This window comes from Mytilus galloprovincialis, chromosome 10 (genome assembly GCF_965363235.1).
Source record: "Mytilus galloprovincialis chromosome 10, xbMytGall1.hap1.1, whole genome shotgun sequence".
NCBI classification, from domain to species: Eukaryota; Metazoa; Mollusca; class Bivalvia; order Mytilida; family Mytilidae; genus Mytilus; species Mytilus galloprovincialis.
The window spans coordinates 75,138,501-75,165,860 of NC_134847.1; the positions used below are offsets into that span (position 1 = coordinate 75,138,501).

Genomic DNA, 27,360 nt, shown 5'->3' on the forward strand with positions numbered 1-27,360 from the left:
GATTACTTTTATCCATTTTATAATTTTAAATGTATAGTGTACATACTAGTTCCTGTTTTAACTAATTTTTAGTTTTATCCTATTCTAACTCTGTTAATATTATTTTAAATTTTAACCAGTAGATAGAATTTTAAATAACGCAATTTTAAAAATAAACAAAATTTTTAAATGCGGTGACCCTGCAGATAGGATGGACTTCCAGAAGAAGAAGAAGAAGATGTACAAATTGTTAGGCATGAACTTATAACCTAGTAGCAGCTAGCTGTAGACAACATAATACATCGTAAATATTCGGCAAAATTGTAGACCGACTTCAACATATTTAATTAAATACACACAACACAACACTATACTAAAAAATAAAAATCGCAAGTATTCGGCGAAATTGTAGACTGACTTCAACATATTCAATTAAATACACACAACACAACACTATAATAAAAAATAAAATTCAGGGCGAACATACCCTGGGCGAACAGGTATCAGGGCGAACGGTCTCAGGGCGAACTGTAATTAGGGCGAACCGAAATCAGGGCGGACGGACCCGGATTCTATATATACCCTATGGCTATGTTTAAATCACATTCAAAGTAGAAGTGCCCCAAGTTACATAACATGCATGTACCAGGACGAAAATGCTACGTGACTGTGCTATTTTTAAACACATGACATGTTTATTAACAATCAATTAATCAACCTCAACTGGTTTATTGCACTATTCACGTTTTAGAATAAACCAAGCAACAAAGGAGACCTGCTCGAACCCAAGGCCCTACAGTGCTCAATTTAAAATGCATGTTCCAAGACGAGAATGCTAAGTGACAGTGCTACTTGTATACACACAACATGTTAATAAACCATTTATTAATTAACTTTAACTTGTTTAATACACTATTCACGTTTTAGCATAAATCATGCAACAAAGAAGACCTGCGCGTACCCACGCGGTTTCTTTTAAAACCGGCTTTTAGCATTTCTTCCAATTTTATGGAATTGATACGCTTCACAATCATTGCCAAGTTTTTCATTAATAGTTTTTCTATGTATTAATATTAAAAATGCTTATTTTACTTACAGATTTAAGAGACAAATCAAGGTATTTGTTGTCAGCGAGCACGCAGTTCTTACAAGAACAAATAAAGATGGCGGAAAAGGAGGTATAAAGGGGTTTCCGTTTTGTCATACACGACTAATACTCTTTAATCTCATTTACATATTATAATTAATGTTTTGGAAAAGTGTTTGATAATGACAAAAAAATATACCCACTTTTAAAAAAATAAAATTCTTAAACATTAGAGGATAAACAATATGTTTTAAAGTATGGATCATATAACAGATATATGCAAGCATTTTTTTTTGAGATTACGGGCACTTGTTACAAGGGGACATAATCATAATTAGTTTTCCACAATGTTTGTTTCACTTTCAGTTTGTTTTGTATTACTATTGTCATATGTACTATCAGACGATATTACCACAAGAGAAGGACATGGGAAACCTTTTGGAAATAGAAAGCCCATCCAGTATATTGAAGAAATTGACAATTTCCCAGACCCTAAAACTTTTAACGAAAATTATATCATTCCATATAAGCCGGTTAAAATGAAAAATGTTGCAAAAATTTCTCCGGCTTTCACAAAATGGACAGACGATTATTTTATTTCATTGAAAGAACCCAGTGATCATGTTGTTTCTGTTGAAACGAGAAAAAAGGAAGATAGGACACAAGCTGTTAAAGAAATGCCATTTGTGGAATTTGTTAAGTCCTACAATACATCTGGCATTTATATGGTTAATCCAGTACCACCATTCATAGGGTAATAAATGCCTCAGGCTATGTAAATCTTGTCAGATAAAATATATTCATAGTAAGAAATTGATGTAACACGATGTTGTTCAACTATTTTTTTCCACATCATACTGTTCCATACTGTGAAGGGTTCAAAACTCAAGCCATATGGTGAATTTGTTGTCATTTTGGACAAATACAGTATTGAGTAAAGCATGGTTAAACTAACAGACTAAGTTAGTATAATTGTCCCAGTGTAAAGGGACTTGGCAATTCTAGAAGTATTCACTAAAACTTTATTCTTCAATGTCCCAAAGTTACATTTTTGCTTGTTACTTTTCATTAATTATTGTTAGTACTCCCATGACTGGTGTATAAAATCATTTTGTAAATTATGTCTAAAAGATGTATTAATATGAAATTATTACTTAAATGAACAGATGAAAAACTTTTAAAGGAAAGAATTTAAGGGGGATATTTTACTTGTAAAATAAGTGCTACAATGTATTTTAATCTGGTTCACAATGTCTAGATCAGTTATTTAATTGAGACATATAGCAAAATTACATTTCTTTTCTTTGTTAATTACCCAGATCAAATTAATTAAAACGCAATGAAATTTATATCTGTTATTTTAGTTTAAACATATTTATTTATAATGGATCGGGAAACAAGTTTTGCAACTTATATTAATCCCTTTCCACTTTGTGGGTGCGAGTGGTGCCTTGTAGCGACATCAGCCTGCTCTTTTTCGAAATCTACAAGGGAGATATGGCTCTCTCTTAACACAGGTCAGCCATTTATCGTCCCCTTCCGACGGACTATCATCGTTTCCTCAAGACCATACTCGCAAATGGTGTCAAGGGATCTGTTATTTTCTTAAATACATTGTCATATGGGAAAAAAAGGAAATATCTATAATACTAAAATTACGAGGTTCAATTTGTCAGCCGTCATCACGTAAAAACGACGAATCAAAGAATTCAACTTTATATATAACTAATATAGTACAATGTAGTACAAAGGTGTAGATTAAAAATTACACCACTCCAGGCCCTTTTGTTTTCCACGTAATTAATATTTCCAATAATTAAGAAGTTCCGGGTCGAGTCCGATACCGATACCAAAAGTATATTCACCTGTTACCGATTACCTTATATGTACGTTCCGCATCTGACAGGCGCACCACCAAACGGTGTATTCAGGATTAATATGCTATATAGTATTACACGGGTCATAATCACAGGGTTGACACTACTTAATTGTCAAATTGTTACCTATTGTAGTATTTTAATCAGTTAGACTTTCTAAGATAACAATACGAATACTAAAAATCGGGACTAAAATAAGGCGTATAGGTACAGTTTTCAATTTGTTAGCGGGCATGACGTAAAACAGCAAATCAAAGAATTCAACTTTATTTATAACGAATATAGGACAATGCTGTTGATTAAAAAATATTCCATTCCAGGACCTTTTGTTTTCCAAATAATTAATATTATCAATAATTGATAAGTTCCAGTTCAAAGGGTTCAAACAGAAAGATTTGAAAGCAGAGAAAACTGTACGTGTATCTTATAATCGGCATGACTTTATCAGATGACAATACTAATACTAAAATAAGGCTTGCGCATAGTAATATACTTTAATTCAGTCACACACCCGCGATATCACGGGTGTGTTCTAGTATATATGATTTTAACAAAGAATGTACTCCTGTGAGTGTTTCGTTTAAACATGATAAAAGAAAATACTATTGGCTATACATGTGAAATTTCTTTAAAAAAAAAAAAGTTATTAAATTGATTTTTTCTTCTTGAAGGTATAAAAAAATGTCTTTAAAAAAATCCTAATGACACCCTATGAAAAGTCCTCTTTTCAAACATATAAAAATGGTTAATGATAAATTGTCAGTGTAAGTACCTCCTCAGATAAATTTTTATAAAGAATTTGCCTTGAAAATGATAAAATATATATTGGACATCAAAATAACATCATAATAGCAGCTCCCCTCTTCCCTTCAAGGGGTGTCCTCTGCATTTTTTTCTCTGAAGGAAAAAAATATACATGTTCTTCATCATGTTATAATATTGTAAAGTTGTCCCTTTACCATGTATATAGAATAAGAACTGTTTAAATTGCCCACTATTCTAAATGTATTCCCTGCTGCCTTTTAACCCTAGCTAGATCACTGAAATATATATAATTTATTATCCTTGTCATTTAAAATGGGGCTAAACATCTCTATTATATGGCAAACTTTTGTCATGTTACTCATTGCATTTTTATCAAAAATGTCTAATCTTTAAGCAAAAGTCTTCACATGGCCCATAATCAAAAAAACTAAGTACATGTTTAGATTCAGCATATCAAAGAGCCCCAAGAATTCAATTTTTGTTAAAATCAGACATTCAAACTAAGTTTAATTTTGGACCCTTAGGACCTTAATGTAGACCAATTTGAAAACAGGACCAAAAATTAAGAATCTAAATACACGGTTAGATTCAGCATATCAAAGAACCCCAACAGCATGATGCAGTTTTGTTAGCCTACATGGACAGTATATTAAAATGTTGACTTTTTTGTTTCAGGGGTGATTTAGTTTTACCATGTCCTTTGCAGTGTAGGGATATAATAGATAAAGGATTGGTAGAAAATGTAAGTAAATATTACTTCATATGAAGTTCAAACTACTAAAAATTTTCAGTTATTGTGAATATTCGATCTTTTTCTTGCTAAGAAGATTATCTCAATCATCACAATTTATTTTCTGTGCAATCTTATGTAAGTTTCAAAATAAACAAGAGGCAACCGTGTTGCTGAATAAATCTATAAGAAACAGTCTCTTAATGAGATATTGTATAAATTGATAAGAAATTGAAAATTGAGGAAGATATTTTTGCATTGTTTTTTTTTTATTTAACTTAAAAAAACCATTAAGCATTTTGTTAAGATATTGGAAAAACATTGCTGCACATTTTGAGACACACCTGTTGAATAAATATAGATTTCAACCTTGTAATAAATGCAGCCAATATTATATAACAGTCAGAGCTCTGACATAAACAAGTCAGAATAAAATGACTTCTTCAAGTCAGAAAATGTTTTGACATTCTGACCTGTACGGGTCAATTTTTGTTTTGCGTAGTTTTCCATCGAGTCCGTCAAACCAGAAGATATTTTGAATTTGCCGCCGATCTAAGACACATACGATCACGTGGTTTTTTGCGAGAGATCACGTGTTTGAGAGTTGTTGTTTTGGGAGTTTCTCGAACGAGAAGTTATTGAAAATATAGTGATTATTTACGTTTTTTTATTGAAAATCTAGGTCAATGTGGTCATTTTCAGAAGGTAATACATATTACCTCCGTATTTTCATGGTCATTTTAATATTTTTTGCGTGTGAAGAAGGTCTTTGCAAGTGATTTTGTTGCTGTTTCATGAAGGCGCGTGACCTGTAAATACGGACGCGTGGCCTTTGAGATGACCTGGTGTCTGACAATTCTGACTTGTTCAGGTCAGAAAATGTTGTTATGATAATGAACTGTTATTTTCGGGAGACAACTCGTGTTGTCTTAAACAGTATTAACATTAATAACCAGTCAGTGCAATTTTAAAAGTAAAATTATTGCTTCGAGCTGAACATCATCACGTGATTTTTCTATTTTTAAACTCAATCATGAATTGACTTTTTAACCTTTCCGAGTTTGCGGCTTATAAATATATTTGTTTTTTCGTTTCTCCCAATGAGAAAAACGATCTTTTGAATATTGATATTAATGAAAATGAAATGAAATCGGAATAATTTTAATAAAGGGAAGGGAGGGTTTAACTAAAAGAACCGAAATATTTTTTTATTTTTATCTTAAAAATGATTTTAACTTGAGAACATTATAAAGAGATTCACAAAACGGGTTTTTCAATTATGAACATGGAATATGATATTAAAAACAAATCAAATGAAATGTAGGGTAAGGCTCCAGTGATCACCCTACCCCTGTCATTTGACAATGTTGAACAGTCGAGATCCCTGCCCCCTTAACTCAATTTTTTCTCTCTGTAAAGTATAATGAAATATACCAAGCTAGTCTCTATTGGTCGCCCCACCCCTTGTCATTTGAGAATGATCTTATATCTTGAAAATTGTCGAGATCCCCACCTGTAAACAGCCATATATATTCCTTTTTATAATGTCAAATTGATTTGAATGAAATATACCGGGCTAGTCTCTGGGTTTACCCCCTCCCCTGCCATTTGCGAATGTTCTTATATTTTGTAAACGGTCGAGATCCCCACCCCTAAACTATATATATTCTTGTATGGGAAAATAAAACAAACCCAATGTAATATAGGGGAAGTCCCTTTGGGGGGGGGGGGGGGTTGCCCCTACAGTGTGAAAACATGTAAATGGTCAGATCCCCACCACTGAACCATATATATTAGTGTAAGGGACAACAAGACAAATCAAATGAAATAAAGATAAAGTCCCTTGGGGTCACCCCACCCCCTCATGTTTGAAAACATGTAAACGGTTGAGATCCCCACCCCTTAAGCCTATATATTATTATATGGGACAATACAACAAATCAAATGAAATAAAGGGAAAGTCCATGGGGGTCATCCCCATCCCCCTTTTTGAAATGGTCTGGATCACCACCCCTAAACCATATAATATTCCTGTTCGTCATTTCAAGAAGATTTGAATGACATACATGTACAGGGTCAATCCCTAATTATATGGCATATATGTTTTCCTATGAAGTTACACATCTATAATTCTTACCCCAGATGCTTAGCCACATAAAGCATTAACCTTTTATTTGAAATATAGATAGTCTTTGTTTCTACAGAAGTGAGAAGAACATTGGAAGTCAGTATGTTCTGACTTATAAAAGTCTGAATGTTCTGACTTATGAAAGTCAGAATGTTCTGACTTATGAAAGTCTGAATGTTCTGACTTATGAAAGTCTGAATGTTCTGACTTTAATTTAATAAGGCCAGAAAGACTCAGAATGATCTGAAGATAATGACTTGTTTTTATACGACCGCAAATTTTAGTTTTCGCACTCTAACTTTAGTAAAAGTGAATGGAAATCTATGAAATTTTAACACAAGGTTTATGACCACAAAAGGAAGGTTGGTATTGATTTTGGGAGTTTTGGTCCCAACATTTTAGGAATTAGGGGCCAAAAAGGGCCCAAATAAGCATTTTCTTGGTTTTCGCACTATAACTTTAGTTTAAGTTAATAGAAATCTATGAAATTTTGACACAAGGTTTATGACCACAAAAGAACGGTTGGGATTGATTTTGGGAGTTTTGGTCTCAACAGTTTAGGAATTAGGGGCCAAAAAAGGGCCCAAATAAGCATTATTCTTGGTTTTCGCACAATAACATTAGTTTAAGTAAATAGAAATCAATGAAATTTAAACACAATGTTAATGACTACAAAAGGAAGGTTGGTATTGATTTTGGGAGTTAAGGTCCCAACAGTTTAGGAATTAGGGGCCAAAAAGGGACCCAAATAAGCATTTTTCTTGGTTTTCGCACCATAACGTTAGTATAAGTAAATAGAAATCTATGAAATTTAAACACAAGGTTTATGACCATAAAAGAAAGGTTGGGTTTGATTTTGGGAGTTTTGGTCCCAACAGAATAAGGGGCCCAAAGGGTCCAAAATTAAACTTTTGTTTGATTTCATCAAAATTGAATAATTGGGGTTCTTTGATATGCTGAATCTAACTGTCATGACTGTGTATGTAGATTCTTAACTTTTGGTCCCGTTTTCAAATTGGTCTACATTAAGGTCCAAAGGGTCCAAAATTAAACTTAGTTTGATTTTGACAAAAAAAGAATCAGTTAGGTTCTTTGATATGCTGAATCTAAAAATGTACTTAGATTCTTGATTATTGGCCCAGTTTTCAAGTTGGTCCAAATCGGGGTCCAAAATTAAACTTTGTTTGATTTCATCAAAAATTGAATAAATGGGGTTCTTTGATATACCAAATCTAACTGTGTATGTAGATTCTTCATTTTTGGTCCTGTTTTCAAATTGGTCTACACTAAAGTCCAAAGGGTCCAAAATTAAACTTAGTCTGATTTTAACAAAAATTGAAATCTTGAAGTTCTTTGATATGCTGAATCCAAAAATGTACTTAGATTTTTTATTATGGGCCCAGTTTTCAAGTTGGTCCAAATCAGGATCTAAAATTATTATATTAAGTATTGTGCAATAGCAAGTCTTTTCAATTGCACAGTATTGCGCAATGGCAAGAAATATCTAATTGCACAATATTGTGAAATATCAAAATTTTTTTTAATTAGAGTTATCTTTCTTTGTCCAGAATAGTAAGCAAGAAATATCTAATTGCAAAATATTGTGCAATAGCAAGATTTTTTTTTAATTGGAGTTATCTTTCTTTGTCCAGAATCAACTTAAATCTTTGTTATATACAATATACAATGTATATTCACTTTTTACTACCAATTGATAAATTAAAATAATCTTTACCATTCAGTGATAACAAGCAGTTTTTTTACATCTTAATATTTTATGATGTATTTAAATGAGTAGTTATTGTTGCAAACTCCATTAGAAATTTTAATTGAGATTAGTTTTGGAATAAGGGAAAGGGGGATGTGATTAAAAAAATTGGGTTCAATTTTTCTCATTTGAAATTTCATAAATAAAAAAGAAAATTTCTTCAAACATTTTTTTGAGAGGATTAATATTCAACAGCATAGTGAATTGCTCTAAGAGAAAACAAAAATTTTAAGTTCATTAGAACACATTCATTCTGTGTCAGAAACCTATGCTGTGTCAACTATTTAATCACAATCCAAATTTAGAGCTGAATCCAGCTTGAATGTTGTGTCCATACTCGCCCCAACCGTTCAGGGTTCAACCTCTGCGGTCGTATAAAGCTACGCCCTGCGGAGCATCTGGTTAATGTTTAGAGTATTTAAGAATATGAATGCTCTTGTCATGCTAGTACCATAAGAAACCCTGACAAGATTTTGTTCCCAAAAAAATATATATTAAGAATAACAAGTGTACAATTGAACATAAATTACAAAGTTATAAATGTTGCTAAAAAATCTATTTAAAAAACACCCAATAGATAGTTGTAGTGAAAATATTATGTATTTATATGTACCACTTCTTGAAGGACAACAAAGTCACCAAACTTAGTCTGATTTTCATAGTATTTTCTCCTCAACATTTTTTTAACAGAACATGATTTGACCTGTTTAAGTCAGTTTACAGAAAAAAAATCTGATCAAACTAGGTTTCTTCATCTTAGCCCCCCCTTTTTTTTCTCGTTATCTGAATCTGCTACTGTTGGGATAATTAATTTTTTTTAAGAAACAATTCAGTCAAATGGTTTTTAGAATAATGATTTTTTACAACCAAAAGTTCTATATGTTAACTTTACAGAAAAAAAAGTCATGAAAATACAGAAATAAAATAAATTTTTAAGATATAAATTTGATGAAATTTGTTAAAAAAAATACATTTGAATATAAAATATACCAAATACATTTTTTTTTATAGTCCTCAATATTGTGACTTGAGGGGACCATATTTCATCAGTCTTTTATCTGGTTTGTCATACATTTTAAAATCAATATGAAAATCCTAGACTTAAAAGTCGACATAAGTTTAGTTTTGACTGACTCTCTGAAGTCAGAACATGATTTGACCTGTTAAAGTCAGTTTACAGAGAAAATTAAATCCAATCAAAACTAGGTCTTCTTCTTCTAAGCCCCCCCCCCCTTTTTCCCTTTTATCTGAATCTGCTACTGTTGAGTTAATTAATTGATAAGTTTATTAGAAACAATTCAGTCAAATGGTATAAAATAATATATTTTACAACCAAAAGTTCCATGTGTTAACTTAACAGAAAAGAAAGGTCATGAAAATACAGAAATATAATAAAATTTAAAGATGATTTGATGAAATTTGTAAACAAAATATATTTGAATATAAAATATTAGTTCTCATTATTGTGACTTTATTATTGGGTGTCTTTTATCTGATTTTCCCATACGTTCTTAAATGCATATATTTATGACAATGCCGGACTTAACAGTTGTAATAATAAGTTAAAGTGAAGTTTTTGACTGACTCTTTGAAGTCAGAACATAATTTGACCAGTTTAAAACAAAATACATTTAAATATTGAATAATCAATATGCAAAATAAACTTTTTTATAGTCCTCATTAATTATTGCGCTGTATGGGGACCTTATTTCCACTGTCTTTTATTTGGCTTTTCCGTACATTTTTAAATCAATACGAAGAAACTAGACTTAAAAGTTGAAATAAGTTTAGATGGGACTGACTTTTTGAAGTCAGAACACTATTTGACCTGTTAAAGTCAGTTGACAGGAAAAAAATGTCCAATCAAAGTTAGGTTTTCTTCCTCTAATCCCCCTCCCCACTAAATATCAATCTGCTACTGTTGAGTTAATTAATTACTGATTTTTTTTTAGAAACAATTCAGTCAAATGGTTATAAAAATATAATTTTTTTTTGCAACCACAATTAAGTTCCATGTGTTAACTTAACAGAAAAGAAAAGTCATGAAAATACAGAAATAATACAATATTTTCTTTTTTTTTTAGATAATTTGATGAAAATCTTTAAAAAACAAAATGCATTTGAATATTGAATATATCAAATAAAAATGTTCCATACATTTTAAATCAATATGAAAATCCTGGACTTAAAAGTTGAAATAAGTTTAGTTTTGACAGACTCTTTGAAGTCAGAACATGATTTGACCTGTTAAAGTCAGTTTACAGAAAGAAAAAAAATCCAATCAAACTATGTTTCTTCATCTTAGCCCCCCCCCTTTTTCCCTTATTTGAATCTGCTACTGTTGAGTTACAAAAAAATTAAGAAACAATTCAGTCAAATGGTTTTTAGAATAATGTTTTTTACAACCAAAAGTTCTATTTGTTAACTTAACAGAAAAATAGTCATGAAAATACGGAAATAGAATAAATTTTTAAGATATTAGTTTGATGAAATTTGTTAACAAAATACATTTGAATATAAAATATACCAAATACATTTTTGTATAGTCCTCATTATTGTGACTTAAGGGGACCTTATTTCATCAGTCTTTTATCTGGTTTCCCATACATTTTAAAATCAATATGAAAATCCTAGACTTAAAAGTTGAAATAAGTTTAGTTTTGACTGACTCTTTGAAGTCAGAACATGATTTGACCTGTTAAAGTCAGTTTACAGAGAAAATTAAATCCAATCAAAACTAGGTCTTCTTCTTCTAAGCCCCCCCCCCCCCCCCCTTTTCCCTTTTATCTGAATCTGCTACTGTTGAGTTAATTAATTGATAGGTTTATTAGAAACAATTCAGTCAAATGGTTTAAAAATAATATATTATATAGACTAAAAAGTTGTAATAATTAGCTAAATTGAAGTTTTTGACTGACTCTTTGAAGTCAGAACATAATTTGACCGGTTTAAAACAAAATACATTTAAATATATTGAATATGCAAAATAAACTTTTTTATAGTCCTCATTATTGTGCCGTATGGGGACCTGATTTCCTCTGTCTTTTATCTGGCTTTTCCGTACATTTTTAAATCAATATGAAAAAAACTAGACTTAAAAGTTGAAATAAGTTTAGTTGGGACTGACTCTTTGAAGTCAGAACACGATTTGACCTGTTAAAGTCAGTTGACAGGAAAAAAATGTTCAATCAAAACTAAGTCTTCCTCCTTTAAGCCCCCTCCATATCTGAATCTGCTACTGTTGAGTTAATTAATTCATAATTTTTTTTAAGAAACAATTCAGTCAAATGGTTTTTAAAATAATGTTTTTTAAAACCGAAAGTTCCAAATGTTAATTTAACAGAAAAAAAGTCATGAAAATACAGAAATATAATAAAAAATTTTAAATAATTTGGAGAAATTTTTTAACAAAATACATTTGAATATTAAATAATAGTATACCAAATACACTTTTTTATAGTCCACATTTTTGTGACTTTATTATTGGGTGTCTTTTATCTGAGTTTCTTATACATTCTTAAATGCATATGGCAATCCCAGACTTAAAGTTGCAATACTTAATTAAAGTATAGTTTTTTACTGACTCCTTGAAGTCAGAACATAATGTGACTTGTTCAAGTCAGTTTGCACAACAGGATTTACCTCAATGAAATATTAAGATATCAAAAATATACCAAATTATCTTTTATATATATAGTTCTTATAATTGTGACTTAATTTTTTGTGATTTTTTTTCCTACTTGTATCCATACATTCTAACAATCACATCACAATCATGATAATGCACAACTTTTACAGAACTTTGCAAGCCATTTAGTTTTTGACAGACTCTTTTAAGTCAGAACATGATTTGACCTGTTTAAGTCAATTTGTCTGAACATGCCCATTTGACCTGTTTAAGTCAATTTGTCTGAACATGATTTGACCTGTTCAAGTCAGATTGCAGAACAAATTTTCCAATCAAAGCTAGGTGTACTTCCTTTAAGCCCTGCTTCTGAATCTGCCATTTGTGAATTTATTTGATAAATGTTTAGAAACAATTAAGTCAAATGGTTATTTATTTTAGGGGATCTTACATATATTTCTTATGTCTGACGTTCCCATACTTTCATTTAATATCATGTCAGTGCCCCACTCTAAAAAATTCAATAAATTTAGTTTTGGGCTGCCTGTTTTAAGTCAAAACATGATTTGACCTGTTTAAAAGAAAATGCATTTAAATATTGAATATACCAAATATTTATTTTTTTTGTCCTCATTGTGACTTTAGGGGACCTTAATATTTTCTCTGTCCCATATCTGGCTTTCTCATACATTTTTAAATCAATATGACAGTACTAGACTTAAAGGTTGAAATAAGTTTAGTTTTGACTGACTCTTTGAAGTCAGAACATAGTGTGACTTGTTTGAGTCAGTTTGCACAACAGTATTTACCTCAATGAAATATTAAAATAATAAATGTTTTGCTCTTGATAAATTTAGCTAAAAGTGGATGAGAATAGATCCCTTATTTTTTCCTTGGAAGATTTGAAGTATTGTCATGGTACTAGTTAATGTATCCAATATTGTATTTTGTAAATCTTTTGATATTGACAGAAAATTGTATGATCCATTTTTTCTGCTTTGGTTTTTGTTTGTATTTGGAAATGATTGAATTTGATGAGATAAATATATTATGTTAAGATTCTGGAAAGAAGAAGGTATGATGAGCCCCACTTTTTAAACTCTTTGATTCGAAACTAGTAATCACTATATTTTATGGAGATTGATAACAAAGTGGTAGAAATGACTGCTTACAGTCAGAACAAAAATGACCTCTCTAAGTCAAAATGCATTAAAAAGGGACATAAATCTTATTAGAATATGAAGATATTAAGTCACAATATTTTATGCAAAAGCTGACCTGTGGAAGTCATTTTATGATAAATTAAAGTCTGACATAAACTGACCTGTACAAGTCATATTCTGTTGAGTGCAAGAAGGGAGACAACACTTACATCAAATTAAATCTGACCTATGGAAGTCATTTTATTCTGACTTGTTTATGTCAGAGCTCTGACTGTATAAATGATCTTAAAAAAATGTTATTTAATTTCTTATTGGTAATTAGTAAAAGTGTGCCAACTGATATTTTAATATTTTAATCTAACTGTTGTATGTTTTTTAGCTTAAATATCTGATGGAACTGTCATCCTTAGGTTACAGTATTTAATTTAAATTTGAAAAGTAAACCACATGATCTTCTTTTTGATATACATATAACTTACACGCTTTACTGTGATTTCAGATCATGTGGTTCAGTAGTGGTGGTACAAAATCTGTTGTACATACTGATTCTGTAGACAATATAAATTGTTTGTACAGAGGACAGAAATCTTTTGTTATTGTGGATCCAACAAAATATGGTGACAAGGTAAGCTACTACAATGAATAATAGGTGTCTGAAATTGTATCATCAAAATATAGTCTAAATGAATGTTATACTTCATCCACTCCAGTACTACACATGTGAATATTGACATACCTAATCCATAGATGGATAATCATGATTGATGACTGATTGTTAAGAATTGCGCTAATATTAACGTACCTTTTTGCGGTACGGCCACTATCTTTGTGACGTCGCGTAATTGTTATACTTTATGTTGTATTGAATAGAAACGTATAATGGCAGACGTAGTTCTATCTTTAACGCCTTAGTTAGCTTACGATCAAATACACAACGCAACGCAATAATCTACATTGATGTATAGACTGTTCAATTAACTCCAGTTATTATATAGACTTGTAAAAGTGTTAAATTATTCAGACATGAACAGTTAAAATACTATTGAGAGACTTTAAATATGATTTTATTTCTTTTTATGTCACAATTTACGATTTTTTCATATTGTATTTCAAATTTAAGTTAAATATCATTTTCTGCGGCCCCAGAATGTTAAGAATTGCGCTAATATTAACGTACCTTTTTGCGGTACGGCCACTATCTTTGTGACGTCGCGTAATTGTAATACTTTATGTTGTATTGAATAGAAACGTATAATGGCAGACGTAGTTCTATCTTTAACGCCTTAGTTAGCTTACGATCAAATACACAACGCAACGCAATAATCTACACTGATTAACACATTAAGTAAATGCATGTTTCTGACGAAAACAGTATGAATTTTAACCTTGCTATGTACTAAACTGCTTGCTAAACTAGATTTTCACATGCTAGTACATTGTCAGGTCATTAAAGATTGCATATTTTGGCATTAATATTGATTCACTTATAGGATCTTTTCATCGGAACTAAACACATTTATTTAAAAACCAGTTTTTGGCGTGACACAGGTTATGTTCTTCTCCTATATGTTATGATGGTATGATACTAAACCCTTAACGGGGCGGATTGTGCCTGATATTCATATGATGAAGACATAATCTTTCAATCAGTTAAATTAAGTCTGTAGCTGGCATGTCAGTTAACTGCTAGTAGATTGTTGTTATTTATGTATTATTGTCATTTTGTTTATTTTCTTTGGTCTTGGATACATCTTCTGACTTCTCTTGAACTGAGTTTTAGTGTGTGTATTGTTATGCGTTTACTTTTCTACAATGGCTAGAGGTATAGGGGGAGGGTTGAGATCTCATAAACATGTTAACCCCGCCACATTTTTGTGCCTGTCCCAAGTCAGGAGCCTCTGGCCTTTGTTAGTCTTGGATAATTTTTAATTTTAGGTTCTTGTGTACAATTTGGAGTTTAGTATGGCGTTCATTATCACTGAACTAGTATATATTTGTTTAGGGGCCAGCTGAAGGACGCCTCTGGGTGCAGGAGTTTCTGGCTGCATTGAAGACCTGTTGGTGACCATCTGCTGTTTTCTGTTCCATGCATGGTCGGGTTGTTGTCTCTTTGACACATTCCCCATTTCCATTCTCAATTTTATATTGTAATTTATTTAGTAACGGTCTGCATGTAACATGCCACCCTAAACAGCTTATAATTCTGAATCTTAATCGATCAGTCTTTGCGTTTACTCCTCAATGTTAAAGTTAGTTGATTCATATACTAATTTTCAAATCTTTGGTATCATCTTGTTGAGGTTCGAACCCAAGACCTGGTAGGTATTTTCACCACCGCACACCGCCGAACAACACTGAACACCCCAAAAATTTATTATTTTGTTTTTTATCGTTATCAATGTGAATTAAATATAATATTCAAATTATTAATTCAACAAATCAGAAGATTAAAAGTCCAAATATCTACAGAAAACATGCTAAATATATATCGTTATCAGAGAATAAGCGTGGATCTCGCCACACTTTAATGAAACTATAATACTACAACTCAGCCCAATAAAGTCCTATGAAGCAGTAAGCGTGGGTACGTGGCCACACTACACTGTATACAGACACATCGATAAAGGAATCTCGACATTAATACAAAATGAGCGTGGTTTTCGCCACACTTGTTAACTCAACCATAGCCTATAATGCCTTCTAAAGCGTGGATCTCGCCACACTTTACTGAAGATGCTAAATATATATCGTTATCAGAGAATAAGCGTGGATCTCGCCACACTTTAATGAAACTATAATACTACAACTCAGCCCAATAAAGTCCTATGAAGCAGTAAGCGTGGGTACGTGGCCACACTACACTGTATACAGATAAAGGTTAACTATCCTAAATAAAATCAGCAAACATGCAGAAGAACGATTTATGCTGATCATATATATATATATACATGTAAATAAACTGTAAATATCGAGGAAGTATTTTAAATTTTAAATTTAATGACGTTGAACTAGCTCATATTTTTATGCCGATACATGTGTATATACAAAACATTTTAAATATTCCTTTTAATGATGATAGTTATCTACCTGTGTGACTTTTATATTTTAAAGATTAAGATATATGTACTTTCGAACTGGTGGTGGAATACTCATTGATTGAGGTGCTCCTTTATTGGAGGAAGTTATGCAATACAAGTTACAAGATAACATTCAAGTTGAAATAAATAATTAAAAATAAGCTTCTACCTTGTATTAGTTTCTGTTCTTCCTTTGTTCAGTAAAATTTCATGTATGTTGATCTGCTATCTTCTATAAATTTGTCAGCTGCCAGATTGAGTGTTAGCAATCAATATATATTTAATTATCACATTATCCAATTAAAATATAACTGTTAAACAAACAAGGTATAAGGTTTCATTTCTGGCAGGTAGGACTTATTAGATTAATTAACAGGTTAACATCAAAGAGAAATTTTAATTTATGTCCAAGGGTGCAGGTATTGTAAAGACTTTGTTTGTTGTTAAAAGATTACATAATCCTGATATAAATGCCAAACTTTTATCTTGGTTTGGTTTAATGATCAAAATCAATCAATAGACAGGTCAATGATGCATGCAAAGATGTAGTCTAGTCAATCTAGCATAAATATGACCTTAACCTTGAAGTAATTGCAACAGAATATTTTAAAGTTTTAATCTTTAGCATTATACCCCAAATATACACAGAAAAAAGTCACAGAAAATCTAACTTGAGGAAAACTAAAAAATAATGATTTTAAAATTCCTATGCAGATTTGCATTGATATGGGAGATAACTCTGCAAAAAAAGGCATAAATATCAATAAAAATTGTTACAAAATTATAACTTTACCACTTCTATTCAACAGAATGTATTGATTCTTGATATTTTAGCTGTCTTTAGAGTATAACAAACAACTCTAAAGGTGTTTTCATATCTTTTATCAAGCTACACAACATAGATTTCATAATTCATTAGTTGAACATTTATTAGATTTTTCAGCACGTCAAGGTAAAGAATCTCAAATTGAATAAAACTAATTAAGCATATATTTTTGTGGTTTTAAGTTTCTTTAAACAAGGTAGATGCTGAACAAATATAATTTCAGATATAAACAATACCAAATATTCACATTATTTTTCAAAATGGTCACAAAGCCATAACTTTGCAATTTTTTTAATGAAAAATATGCTAGAAAAATAAATACCCTTTACACTTCGTGTTGTACATTTCATGAGCAGAAGATTATATAATATAGTCAATTACGAACTTATAACCCCATGAAAGTATCATATTTGACATGAATTTTAAGAAAACAAACAAAAAACTGACAAAAAACAGACTCATTTTTTCGGAGTTATCCCCCTTTCCAATGTTGATTTCCATAGGAAATTGAAAATGCAAAATTTGAGTTTCCTCAAGTAAGATTTTATTGGACTTTTTTGGGGCTTAATGCTATAGATTAGAACTCAAACATTTTCTGTTGCAATTAGTTTGAGGTTCAAACTTAGTTTGACTGTACTAATGTATCTATTTAACTTATTGTCATTAAAAAATATAAAATATTCACTTTTAAATGAGAAAAACAATGATGGCTTTATGATAATATAATAAAAAGGGTAAAAACATTGGTTCTGTAATAAACAAAAAATAAATCATAAAAAATGCATGGCAGGGATGTAAACAAGTGAGAAATGTCAAAAATTAGCATCTTGAATGTTTAACGAAAAAAATCAATTACACAACTTTTATATTGATTAGCATTGGTGACATGTATATATATTTGCGCCAGCTGCATGTATTAGGAGTTACTTGTGTGTTATAAATATAGATTCTACCACTGCATGGAGTGTAATACGAGATGCAGTGGTGGACTCTGTTTCTCTAATGACTTTCTAACATTATGCAGGCAAACTTATTCTTTCTTTTGAATGATCTGCAAAAAGATGTGTTCTTTCTATGTGACGTTATCAGGCATGGTCGTCTTTTTTAATGTCATCACAATAGGAAATTCAGAGGAAACAAGAAAATTCGACGTCATAATCGGATTTCAACCAATGAAGTACTGACATCAAACGAACCGCACGTTGATTAAATTTTTTTATACAATGGTTGCAGAAAGGGATAAATTGAATTAGAGAAAATGTATATATATCTTGATTTCCAAAGTCTATAAACTATGGGTGCATATTTCAAACACATCATCATCAAATGATACATACAATAATACATAAACACAAAATATGTGACAGAATAGCAGTAATGATAAATAAACACTATTTTAAAATTTTGATTCTAAGCTTTAAAAGATCTAAATATAAATTTACCTAAATTACACAGCTCTTACATAGTGTACTAATTAGTTAGTGCTTCAATGTTTTTTCTGATAAGTAAGTAAGTAGGGATATTTTTATTAGAGTAGTGCATGATATGTACAAAAAAACACAGTAAGCTTGAGCTCTGTGGAGCTCTCAACTGACTTGATATTTAAAAAACAAAGTATAAGCACATTTGAGAGAATACACATATAAATTCACAATAATTTTGTTGAATATAGAATGCTCGAAAAACCTTAAAAAAAGGAAATTTGAGTATGAAATAAATCTCATCCTCTATACCACTTTGACAAAAAGTACATATTCTAATATTTCTTGTTATATTATAAAATCTTCCATTTTCCAGGGTCGAAAAGTTTGATCACAAAATCTTTTCAAATAGCTGTCATAATTTCAGTATTTTGCAATAGAAATAAAAGTGAGGACAGATTTTCTTCAAGGACCAGCATGAAAAAGAGATTCTGAAAACTCTTCAACTTGAACCTTTTTGATAAATAGAAATTACATAATCATGTTCACAGAACTAGTAAGCCAACAGTAAAACACATACAGAATTATGTTTTATATTTCTAGGTTGATATAGACCACCCTGAAGGTGCATACTCAGCAGTAGACGTGGATAGGTATGTTTCAAACAACAACAAAAAACAAACTTATCAACTATACCAGGTTTATGATTTTATGCATCAGACACGCATTTAGTCTACAAAATACTCATCAGTGACGCTTGAAACAAAAAAGATATCAGCAAATAAAGGAGCAAGTTGAAGAGTATAAAAAATATACTGTGAATAGAAATTCTGTCTTTATTCACTGCTTTAGGTTACCCACCAACACTGCAACCAGGAATGTTTTACACTGTTTTATAATTTTATCAAAAATATTTAATGTAGTAACAAAATAATGTGACTATTAATATTTCAGTCTTCACAATAGACTTTTGATTTCAGAATCTGAATTTGAAGAAAATGTTTAGTTAGATTATATTGGCCTGTGGAGATTATTATTACAGACCCGATAGAGGTTTTACCAGCATTGGCTGGTGGGCCTGTGGTTGAGTGTGATGGAAGCCATTTTCATTTCCCTTCTCTTGACATAAGTTCTAGTTTTTCAATATAGCAGAAATAATTGTTTGTCTTTACAGTGTGGATTATACAAAATATCCCGGATTATCTGAAGTAGAGTTTTACCATACCAACCTCTCTGCAGGAGATTGCCTCTACATTCCGTATAAATGGTGAGTATTCTAGTGGTATACATGGTGAGTATTCTAGTGGTATAAATGGTGAGTATTCTAGTATTCTCTTATATGGGAGGCAAATTACAAATTCATGGTCCCATTGTTTCTAAGTTAAATTCATCAATTTCAAGCTGTTGTAAATAGGTCTCTTTGTCTTAAGTTTAAATAAAGTAAGCATACTGTTTCAAAGAACTTTAGAAGTATTAGAAACACACTCTGTGCTACCACTGATAAGTGTTGTTCCCTACAGGTAAATCAGACAATGTATATATATGTTAGATGTTATTATGATTATATCAATTTTATTTCCAAAGCAAGCATAAAATATATAGTTTGCTATGTATTGTTTGATGGTTTATGTTGTTTGAATTGTATTTCCAGGATTTATATATAATACATTGTAATAGAAGAATTGTAATTATCAATTTTCCATTTTGTGTTTAATTGTTTATCAATTGCTTTATACTTGCAGGATTCATCAAGTACGGTCTTACGATAGTAATTTGGCAGTAAATATATGGTGGGACCACTTTAAGAACAATGATGTGAATTGGAATGACTGCAATGCTAAGTGTGATCCTAAACTCACCTTTACCAAAATTAAATTTCATGGTTTTGATGGACAGATGGATAACATACAACAAATCAAGTGAGTAATAAATAAAAAAAAAAGATTTAAGTACATCAATAAGACATTATATCTAATTACTCACTTCAAAAACAGCAATTTTTAATTTTTTAACAAACAACACAAGTCTATACTAAATATCACATGAATGAAGTACAATCTACTGCTATGTCTGTATCAATGCTTTGCATACACAATTCTGACTCTCTGTTCTTCTTTCTGTTTTGGCGATAATTACATCAGGCAATGACATCTTAGCCTTCCAAGTTATTGTAGGTGTTTAGAAAAAAGGTAAAATAACAAAAATACTTAGTTCTGAGAAAAATTCAAAATGGAAAGTCCCTTTAATATCAAATGGAAAATCAAGAGCTCAAACACACCAAACAAATGGATAACAACTGTCACATTCCTGACTTGGGGCAGACATTTTTAGCCTACCTTGCCCGAAGGGCCAAGTGAGCTTTTCCCATCACTTTGCGTCCGGCGTCCGTCGCCGTCCGTCGTCGTTAACTTTTACAAAAATCTTCTCCTCTGAAACTGCTGGGCCAAATTAAACCAAACTTGGCCACAATCATCATTGGGGTATCTAGTTTAAAAAATGTGTGGCATGACCCCGCCTACCAACCAAGATGGCCACAATGGCTAAAAATAGAACATAGGTGTAAAATGCAGTTTTTGGCTTATAACTCAAAAACCAAAGGATTTTGAGCAAATCTGACATGGGGTAAAATTGATTTTCAGGTCAAGATCTATCTGCCCTGAAATTTTCAGATGAATCGGACAACCTGTTGTTTGGGTTGCTGCCCCTGAATTGGTAATTTTTTAAAAGGAAATTTTGCTGTTTTTTGTTATTATCTTGAATATTATTATAGATAGAGATAAACTGTAAACAGCAATAATGTACAGCAAAGTAAGACCTAAAAAGAAGTCAACATGACCAAAATGGTCAATTGACCCCTAAGGCGTTATTGCCCTTTATATAGTCATTTTTTTTTTAACAATTTTCACAAAATTTGTAAAATTTTACTAACATTTTCCACTGTAACTACTGGGTCAAGTTCATTAACGATAGAGATAATTGTAAGCAGCAAGAATTTTCAGTAAAGTAAGATCTATAAACACATCACCATCACCAAACCACAATATTGTCTTGAATCCATCTGTGTCCTTTGTTTAGTATTCACATAGACCAAGGTGAGCGACACAGGCTCTTTAGAGCCTCTAGTTTATGTTGAAAATGGTGGATTGAACCTGGTTTCATAGCTAGCTAAACCAAAAGACAGAACCAGACTGTTACCAGAGCACCCTGAAAGATATCCAAAACAGAAAGAAGAAAGCAGCAATGTCCAATCCTTGTAAGGGAAGCCTACACATATGTATGTTAATCAAATTGTTTCTGTTTATCCATAACACAAGCAATTGACAGAAATGCACCATATGCTTAGGTTGTTAGCAAACATTCAAGACTGTGTTTCAATTCAATTCATTATGGCAAATGTCAAAGATTTTGTCGTAGTTAGTGTCAGATGTAACCATGAACACTTCTCAAGATTACTTCAAACTCTGAAAAATTCTTAAACTATCTTCAATATGTTCATTTATTTATATAATTTTATTTGTTATTTTTCAGAGACCATTTTCAAGACATACTAAAATATCCTAAAGAGATGGATGCAAACAAGTTTTTAAAAGCAATATTAGGTGTAAGTATTCATAACTGCTGCTGAATATAATCAGATGATATGGGGTACATTAGAAATGAACAAGATGTACAAAGTAGACAGATCAAGAGATTGCTGCACGTTCTGCACTGTATATACTAAACCACTCAATATGTAGTTCAGATAAAGATGGCCCAATGATGAACTAAAAGATAATATAAAGAAGGCTTAAATAGACCACTTTCGAGTTTGTATGAAAAAAATTCGTCAATTAGGCGCACCTTTATGACGTCATTCACCAGATAGAAGGGATGGCCTGTATCTCTGCACTATAACATTCATCAAGCATCTTAGTGGTCGTCATTATACAGGATAAACTAGAAATAATATTCGTTCTGTAGGTACTTAATCACAATTCCCTTATGACAGCAGTGCTTAATGATGTTCACTAAAACGAAAGTTGTCTATTCAATAAACACAGCAGGATACCAAAACCGTAATGGAAATATTTAAATTGTAAACATGATTACAAAATTAAGAGCTACCAACAATTAGTATGTCTTAAGCTGTCAAACTGAATTTAATATAGGATTTAATTTGTATTTATTGTGTAAAAGAAATACTTAGCAAAATAACTATATATATGTTCTCATGACTTTTTTTCAATTTTGATAGTTTTTCCATTTATCTCCAAAACTTTAATTGATAGATATAAACTGTAATCAATGAAAATGAACATCAATACAATACCTAGAAAAATATCATTAAATAATATTTACAAATAAGCTAACATATTAAACTGATTTAATTACATGCAGAACAATGTAGAAATAAATATCAAAATGAAATATTTTACCAGATGAGCAATTCAGGGTATTAGGAGCCTCTTGTTTTTATTTTTGGAAATTATCTTGAAAATTATAATAGAAAGGGGGTGTAAACAGAAAATATGATCAGCAAACCTAGATCTATGAATGAATAATTTATTAATATGACCTCAACTTTCACAGAGATCTAGTTTAAAATATGTAAGAAATGTGATACAGCATGAATTTTTGGTTAGTGAACCAATTGTGATGTACAAATGCCTGTATAAAGTCACAAAGACATACTGTGGATTCATTGGTATTCTTTTGATACCAATTTTCGTGAATTTTGATTTAAATGTTCAACGAATTACAAATTTTCTTTATAAGGAATGTATGCAGAAATTGCCAAAACCAAGAAATTAAATATCCATAAAAATGCAAATTTTCCTCAATCCATGTAAATTGGTACCCACAAAATTAAATGAATCCACAGTATGCCTGACAATATACTTTGAAATGCATTAACTTAATTACTTTTTGAAATGTCTGAACTGTTTTTGAATGCTTAAACATTATTATTTTTCATTGGCAGAATGATGTTCCATACTTAAAAGAAACAGGAAGATATGAGGATGCAAAATCTGTAATACTTGAGGTAATAGTCAAAGCATTATCTTGATTCACTAATTAAGTCCTGTGTATTTGTAGACAGAACACTACCGGTAATGTTTGAAAAATTGTCAATCGAAGCAAATTTTATTGGAAATTATCATTTAAAAGATTTATCAATCATTGGAATATCTAATGGCTATATAAAATTCATCAAAATATTAATTTTCTTTCCGTATTTCATACAATATTAGGCAGACAAGGCATTTTGTGTTATCATTTTTATGTTACTTGTGTGCATATCACTACATTTTGAATACATTTCTTTATAAAATGAGATATCTGAGTTAACTCCCCTTATACAGCTGTGTTTTGAACAATAGTCTGTATTTAATAATTTTCTTCATTTCAATGAAAATATTGATAAATAAATTGCATTTCTGCATCTCAATTTGCTCATTCCATAAAAAAAGTATTGACTGATTGTTTTCTCAAATTTTATGGCCAAAGATGGGAGACAACCCAAACCACCATATTTTATTTTACATTAATTTATTTTCAGCTCTTTACAATAATGGACCTTGATAAAGATACAATTTTAAGTATCGATGAAGTCAAGTTAGCTCCAGATGAGGTAAGAATGTATATTTATTATATCACCCCTTTGGTAAAGTGGGGATATATTGTTAATTCTACAATTTTGATATAACATTCCACATTTGTCCAGCTTAGTTTTGGGAAATGACTTGACAAATATATTGATAAAACTGCAACATAATGTGCATCCCCATGTGCAGATGTATATTTTGGTTTTGAAGTTTTCAAGCTGGCCACTATACCATGGAAATGTAACAAAATGGGAAAATAATCTGGAAATATGATAACTCATCATTCGAAAATGTGCCATCCATCTTTTGAACTGTCAAATTGCCACCATTTCCATGGAAACAGTCTAAATTTGAAAAAAATTTAATAATTTGTTAGGTTCTAGTCAAATAGATGTATACTCCACATCTCATTTACACCAAATAGATAAATATACATCCACAGATTTTCATTTACTGTGGATTCATTTATTTTTGTAGTCACCAATTTTTTATGAATTGAAAAATTTTACTAAGTTAAACATGAATATTTGGTTTTGTGGTTGTGCCTAATTCTTTGAGAAATTAAATTCCTGGTTCATCTTTCCTACAAAATCCATGAAAAATTGGTATGCTAAGATTAGTAATGAATCCACAATGCAATTTATTAGTTAACCTTGGCTGTATTTTATAGGTGTGGACAGAAGGAAGAGAGTTAATGATAGAATTGGGACACATTCTTGATGGTGACATGCCAGAGACTGATGATGAAAATCAGCATGATGAACTGTGATAAACTGTGATGAAAACGTGGGATAACACTTTGGCTGTGATGATGTGAAGAGAGGTGACAGAACCAAGTGACTTTATTATTAAACTATGCATTCAAGAACTTTCTTGTCGGGTTTTGTTTTTCATTGTTTTTTTTTTATAAAAGTCTATTCAAATTATGTGATAAAACTGGTATACTTTCAACTCAAAAAAGGAATAATCAAAATAATGTAATTAATGTTTTATTAGTTAAATTTTTAAGTTACATAACAAATTTTAAATGTACATTTATATCATTTTTGAAGATAGGTAGTTAGTTACTTGTGCAATATTTATGTTTAGTGATACATGTACTATGAACAATTAATGATTTTGAAATAAATATCAAGACAGTGTTCTTTTCAAGAAAAATCTTGACAATTAAAATTAATCTGGCATTGATTATAATGAAAAAATCTTATGATAAAAATATTCAAATTGATTTAGATAAAGAATGTGGAAAATTAACATGAAATAGTGTGTAACGTTGAATGCTACTGATTTTTAATTGGCATTGATAAGCTCTGTAAAAGATAATTATAAGACAATACTAGCACACTATAGATTTTGTCTGAGAGGGGGATCATGCCAAAAGCCATCATATTATAACATTGTTGTATATATATAAAATAAAGTTAAGAGCCATTTATATATTTGTATTTGCCATGACAATACCTCTCTATTTCTAAAATTTGTTTGTTGAGCAATTTTTTTAACCTGAGTGAGTTCTATAGATAAATAGAGTGTATGTTATAGTCTGCCAAACAATCGAAAAAATAGATGTGACCTATGATAAAGATAAGATTTTTTGACTAGTTAGATAGAACCAGATTTCCACAGTCTTTATAACAAACTCACAAAATTTAAATATTATAACTTTATCCAAAACATCTGCTACAAAACAAATCTCCTTTATAGATAGTGTTTTTTGTTTTTGTTTTTATTTATTATTTTAACCTTAAAATCTGAATGACATACAGAACCATCATAAACACATTTTTCTAAGGAAATGTTATGTAGATCCATTAATATTCGTTGGATACCAATTTTCATGGTTTAATAGGTACAGGTCAACCACCAAATCAAATGTTCAACGAATGACAAATTTTCTATAGGCTTGAATGCAAACTTTATCAAAACCACCAAACAGGCAAGTTTCCCTAATCCATGAAAATTCATTACACACAAAAATAAATGAATCTACAGTATGTTAAATTTAAAAAAAAAATTTTGTCATTTGTTTTCAACAAAGATTTAAGGCACCAATAATAATCTCTTTGTTTTAATTACACTTAAGTAAGTATTAAGTAATGAATGACATGGGGTTTCTAGGTGGAGGAACACTTATACTATTATTCTTGGTTACCTTTGTATGCATCTTTGTATTTGATCAAATCTTTTTTCTTATGTTGGTGTTGGTATATTCTCTTTTTTGATTAGATGTTTTATTGTTTGAATATTTTCTGAGGTACCAACACATATATATCTATATAGTTACTAGTCTTTTATATAAATTATTATATTTATTGAGATGTATATCTATATCAGGTTCTTTTTGTGATATTTATGACAATGTAAATCATTCCACATGCTGAAACACATAGTAATTTTGATTGAAACACATAGTAATCTAACTGAACACATAGTAATTTTAACTGAACACATAGTAATTTTAACTGAACACATAGTAATTTTAACCGAACACATAGTAATTTTAACTGAACACTTAGTAATTTTAACTGATCACATAGTAATTTTAACTCAAACACATAGTATTTTTTTCATAAACATTTTGGCATTTAAAGCTAGTATCAAATAAAATTTGCTCAAAGTAACAAAATACATTTTCTGTATAATTCTTTTTTTGGGACAACCAGGGATGCTCAATGTTTTTTTTCTAAACACCAGTCTAAATTTGTTGATTATGTAGTTTTAATGTTTTACCAAGTTTAGGATTGTATCCAGCCGATTTTAAAAGAGGGTTCCAACTATTGTCCCCATTTAAAAGCATTAATCCTCATGTAAAAAAAAAGGGTGGTTTCAATCGTCTGCAATCCATCCCTGGATCCGCTGTGTATTGTTTAGTTAACCAATCATAAACATAAATCCACCTCAATATATGTGTTATAGTTCAAAAGTCTGTATTATTTACATTTCTAAAATTATTGGTCTTGCATTAATCATAAAATATTTTAGATCTGTATTTGTATGAGTTTTATGTTTACTCAAATATACTTGTTATAGTATTCTATCTGTTATGTCTCTTTGTTTTTCTACTAAATAAAACTTCTTAAAAAAATAATTCTCTTGTATTTTATGAGCATTTCAAATCAGTGATGCTGTTACCGGTATAGAATTAAAGTTAGGAATGATCTAAAATTTTTAGAATTGTGTCCGTTTTAGCAAAATTTTACCAGACATTCATTAGCATATCCATGGACCTTGTGTGGTAGAGTGGATTACTGAATGAATAGATTATACCATGTGTACTAATAATAATTCTAAATATCTCTTGCAGACGATTTATTGTATTGCCTAGTAGT

General features: G+C 30.6%; 2 protein-coding genes across 4 annotated transcripts in view; one reads left to right on the forward strand and one right to left on the reverse strand.

Moving 5' to 3' along the window:
- The window catches only part of LOC143048386 (heterogeneous nuclear ribonucleoprotein R-like), a 29,391-nt gene extending 12,936 nt beyond the window's left edge, over positions 1 to 16,455 (reverse strand). For 2 of the 3 annotated variants that reach the window (XM_076222061.1, XM_076222063.1), the window contains exon 1: positions 1,076 to 1,199. In XM_076222061.1, the coding sequence (XP_076078176.1) occupies positions 1,076 to 1,183 (108 nt within the window). In that variant the 5' untranslated portion in view covers positions 1,184 to 1,199. Of the gene's footprint in view, positions 1 to 1,075; positions 1,200 to 16,368 lie in introns of those variants that run through there. The other variant, XM_076222062.1, reaches the window with a different exon arrangement.
- On the forward strand, positions 1,392 to 27,119 carry LOC143048388 (tRNA wybutosine-synthesizing protein 5-like). The gene is made up of 10 exons (XM_076222064.1): positions 1,392 to 1,820; positions 4,384 to 4,450; positions 13,622 to 13,747; positions 19,050 to 19,099; positions 19,621 to 19,713; positions 20,189 to 20,365; positions 21,975 to 22,047; positions 23,407 to 23,469; positions 23,986 to 24,057; positions 24,702 to 27,119. Exons 1-10 carry the CDS (start codon positions 1,414 to 1,416, stop codon positions 24,798 to 24,800), a joined length of 1,227 nt encoding a protein of 408 aa, XP_076078179.1. The 5' UTR covers positions 1,392 to 1,413; the 3' UTR covers positions 24,801 to 27,119.
- The last annotated feature ends 241 nt before the right edge of the window (positions 27,120 to 27,360 follow it).

Coding starts and splice junctions, on each gene's coding strand:
- LOC143048388 (XM_076222064.1), top strand. CDS start 1,414: ATGTTTGTTTCACTTTCAGTTTGTTTTGTATTACTATTGTCATATGTA. Junction 20,366..21,974: donor GATAACATACAACAAATCAA/GTGAGTAATAAA, acceptor GTTATTTTTCAG/AGACCATTTTCAAGACATAC. Junction 23,470..23,985: donor CAAAATCTGTAATACTTGAG/GTAATAGTCAAA, acceptor ATTTATTTTCAG/CTCTTTACAATAATGGACCT.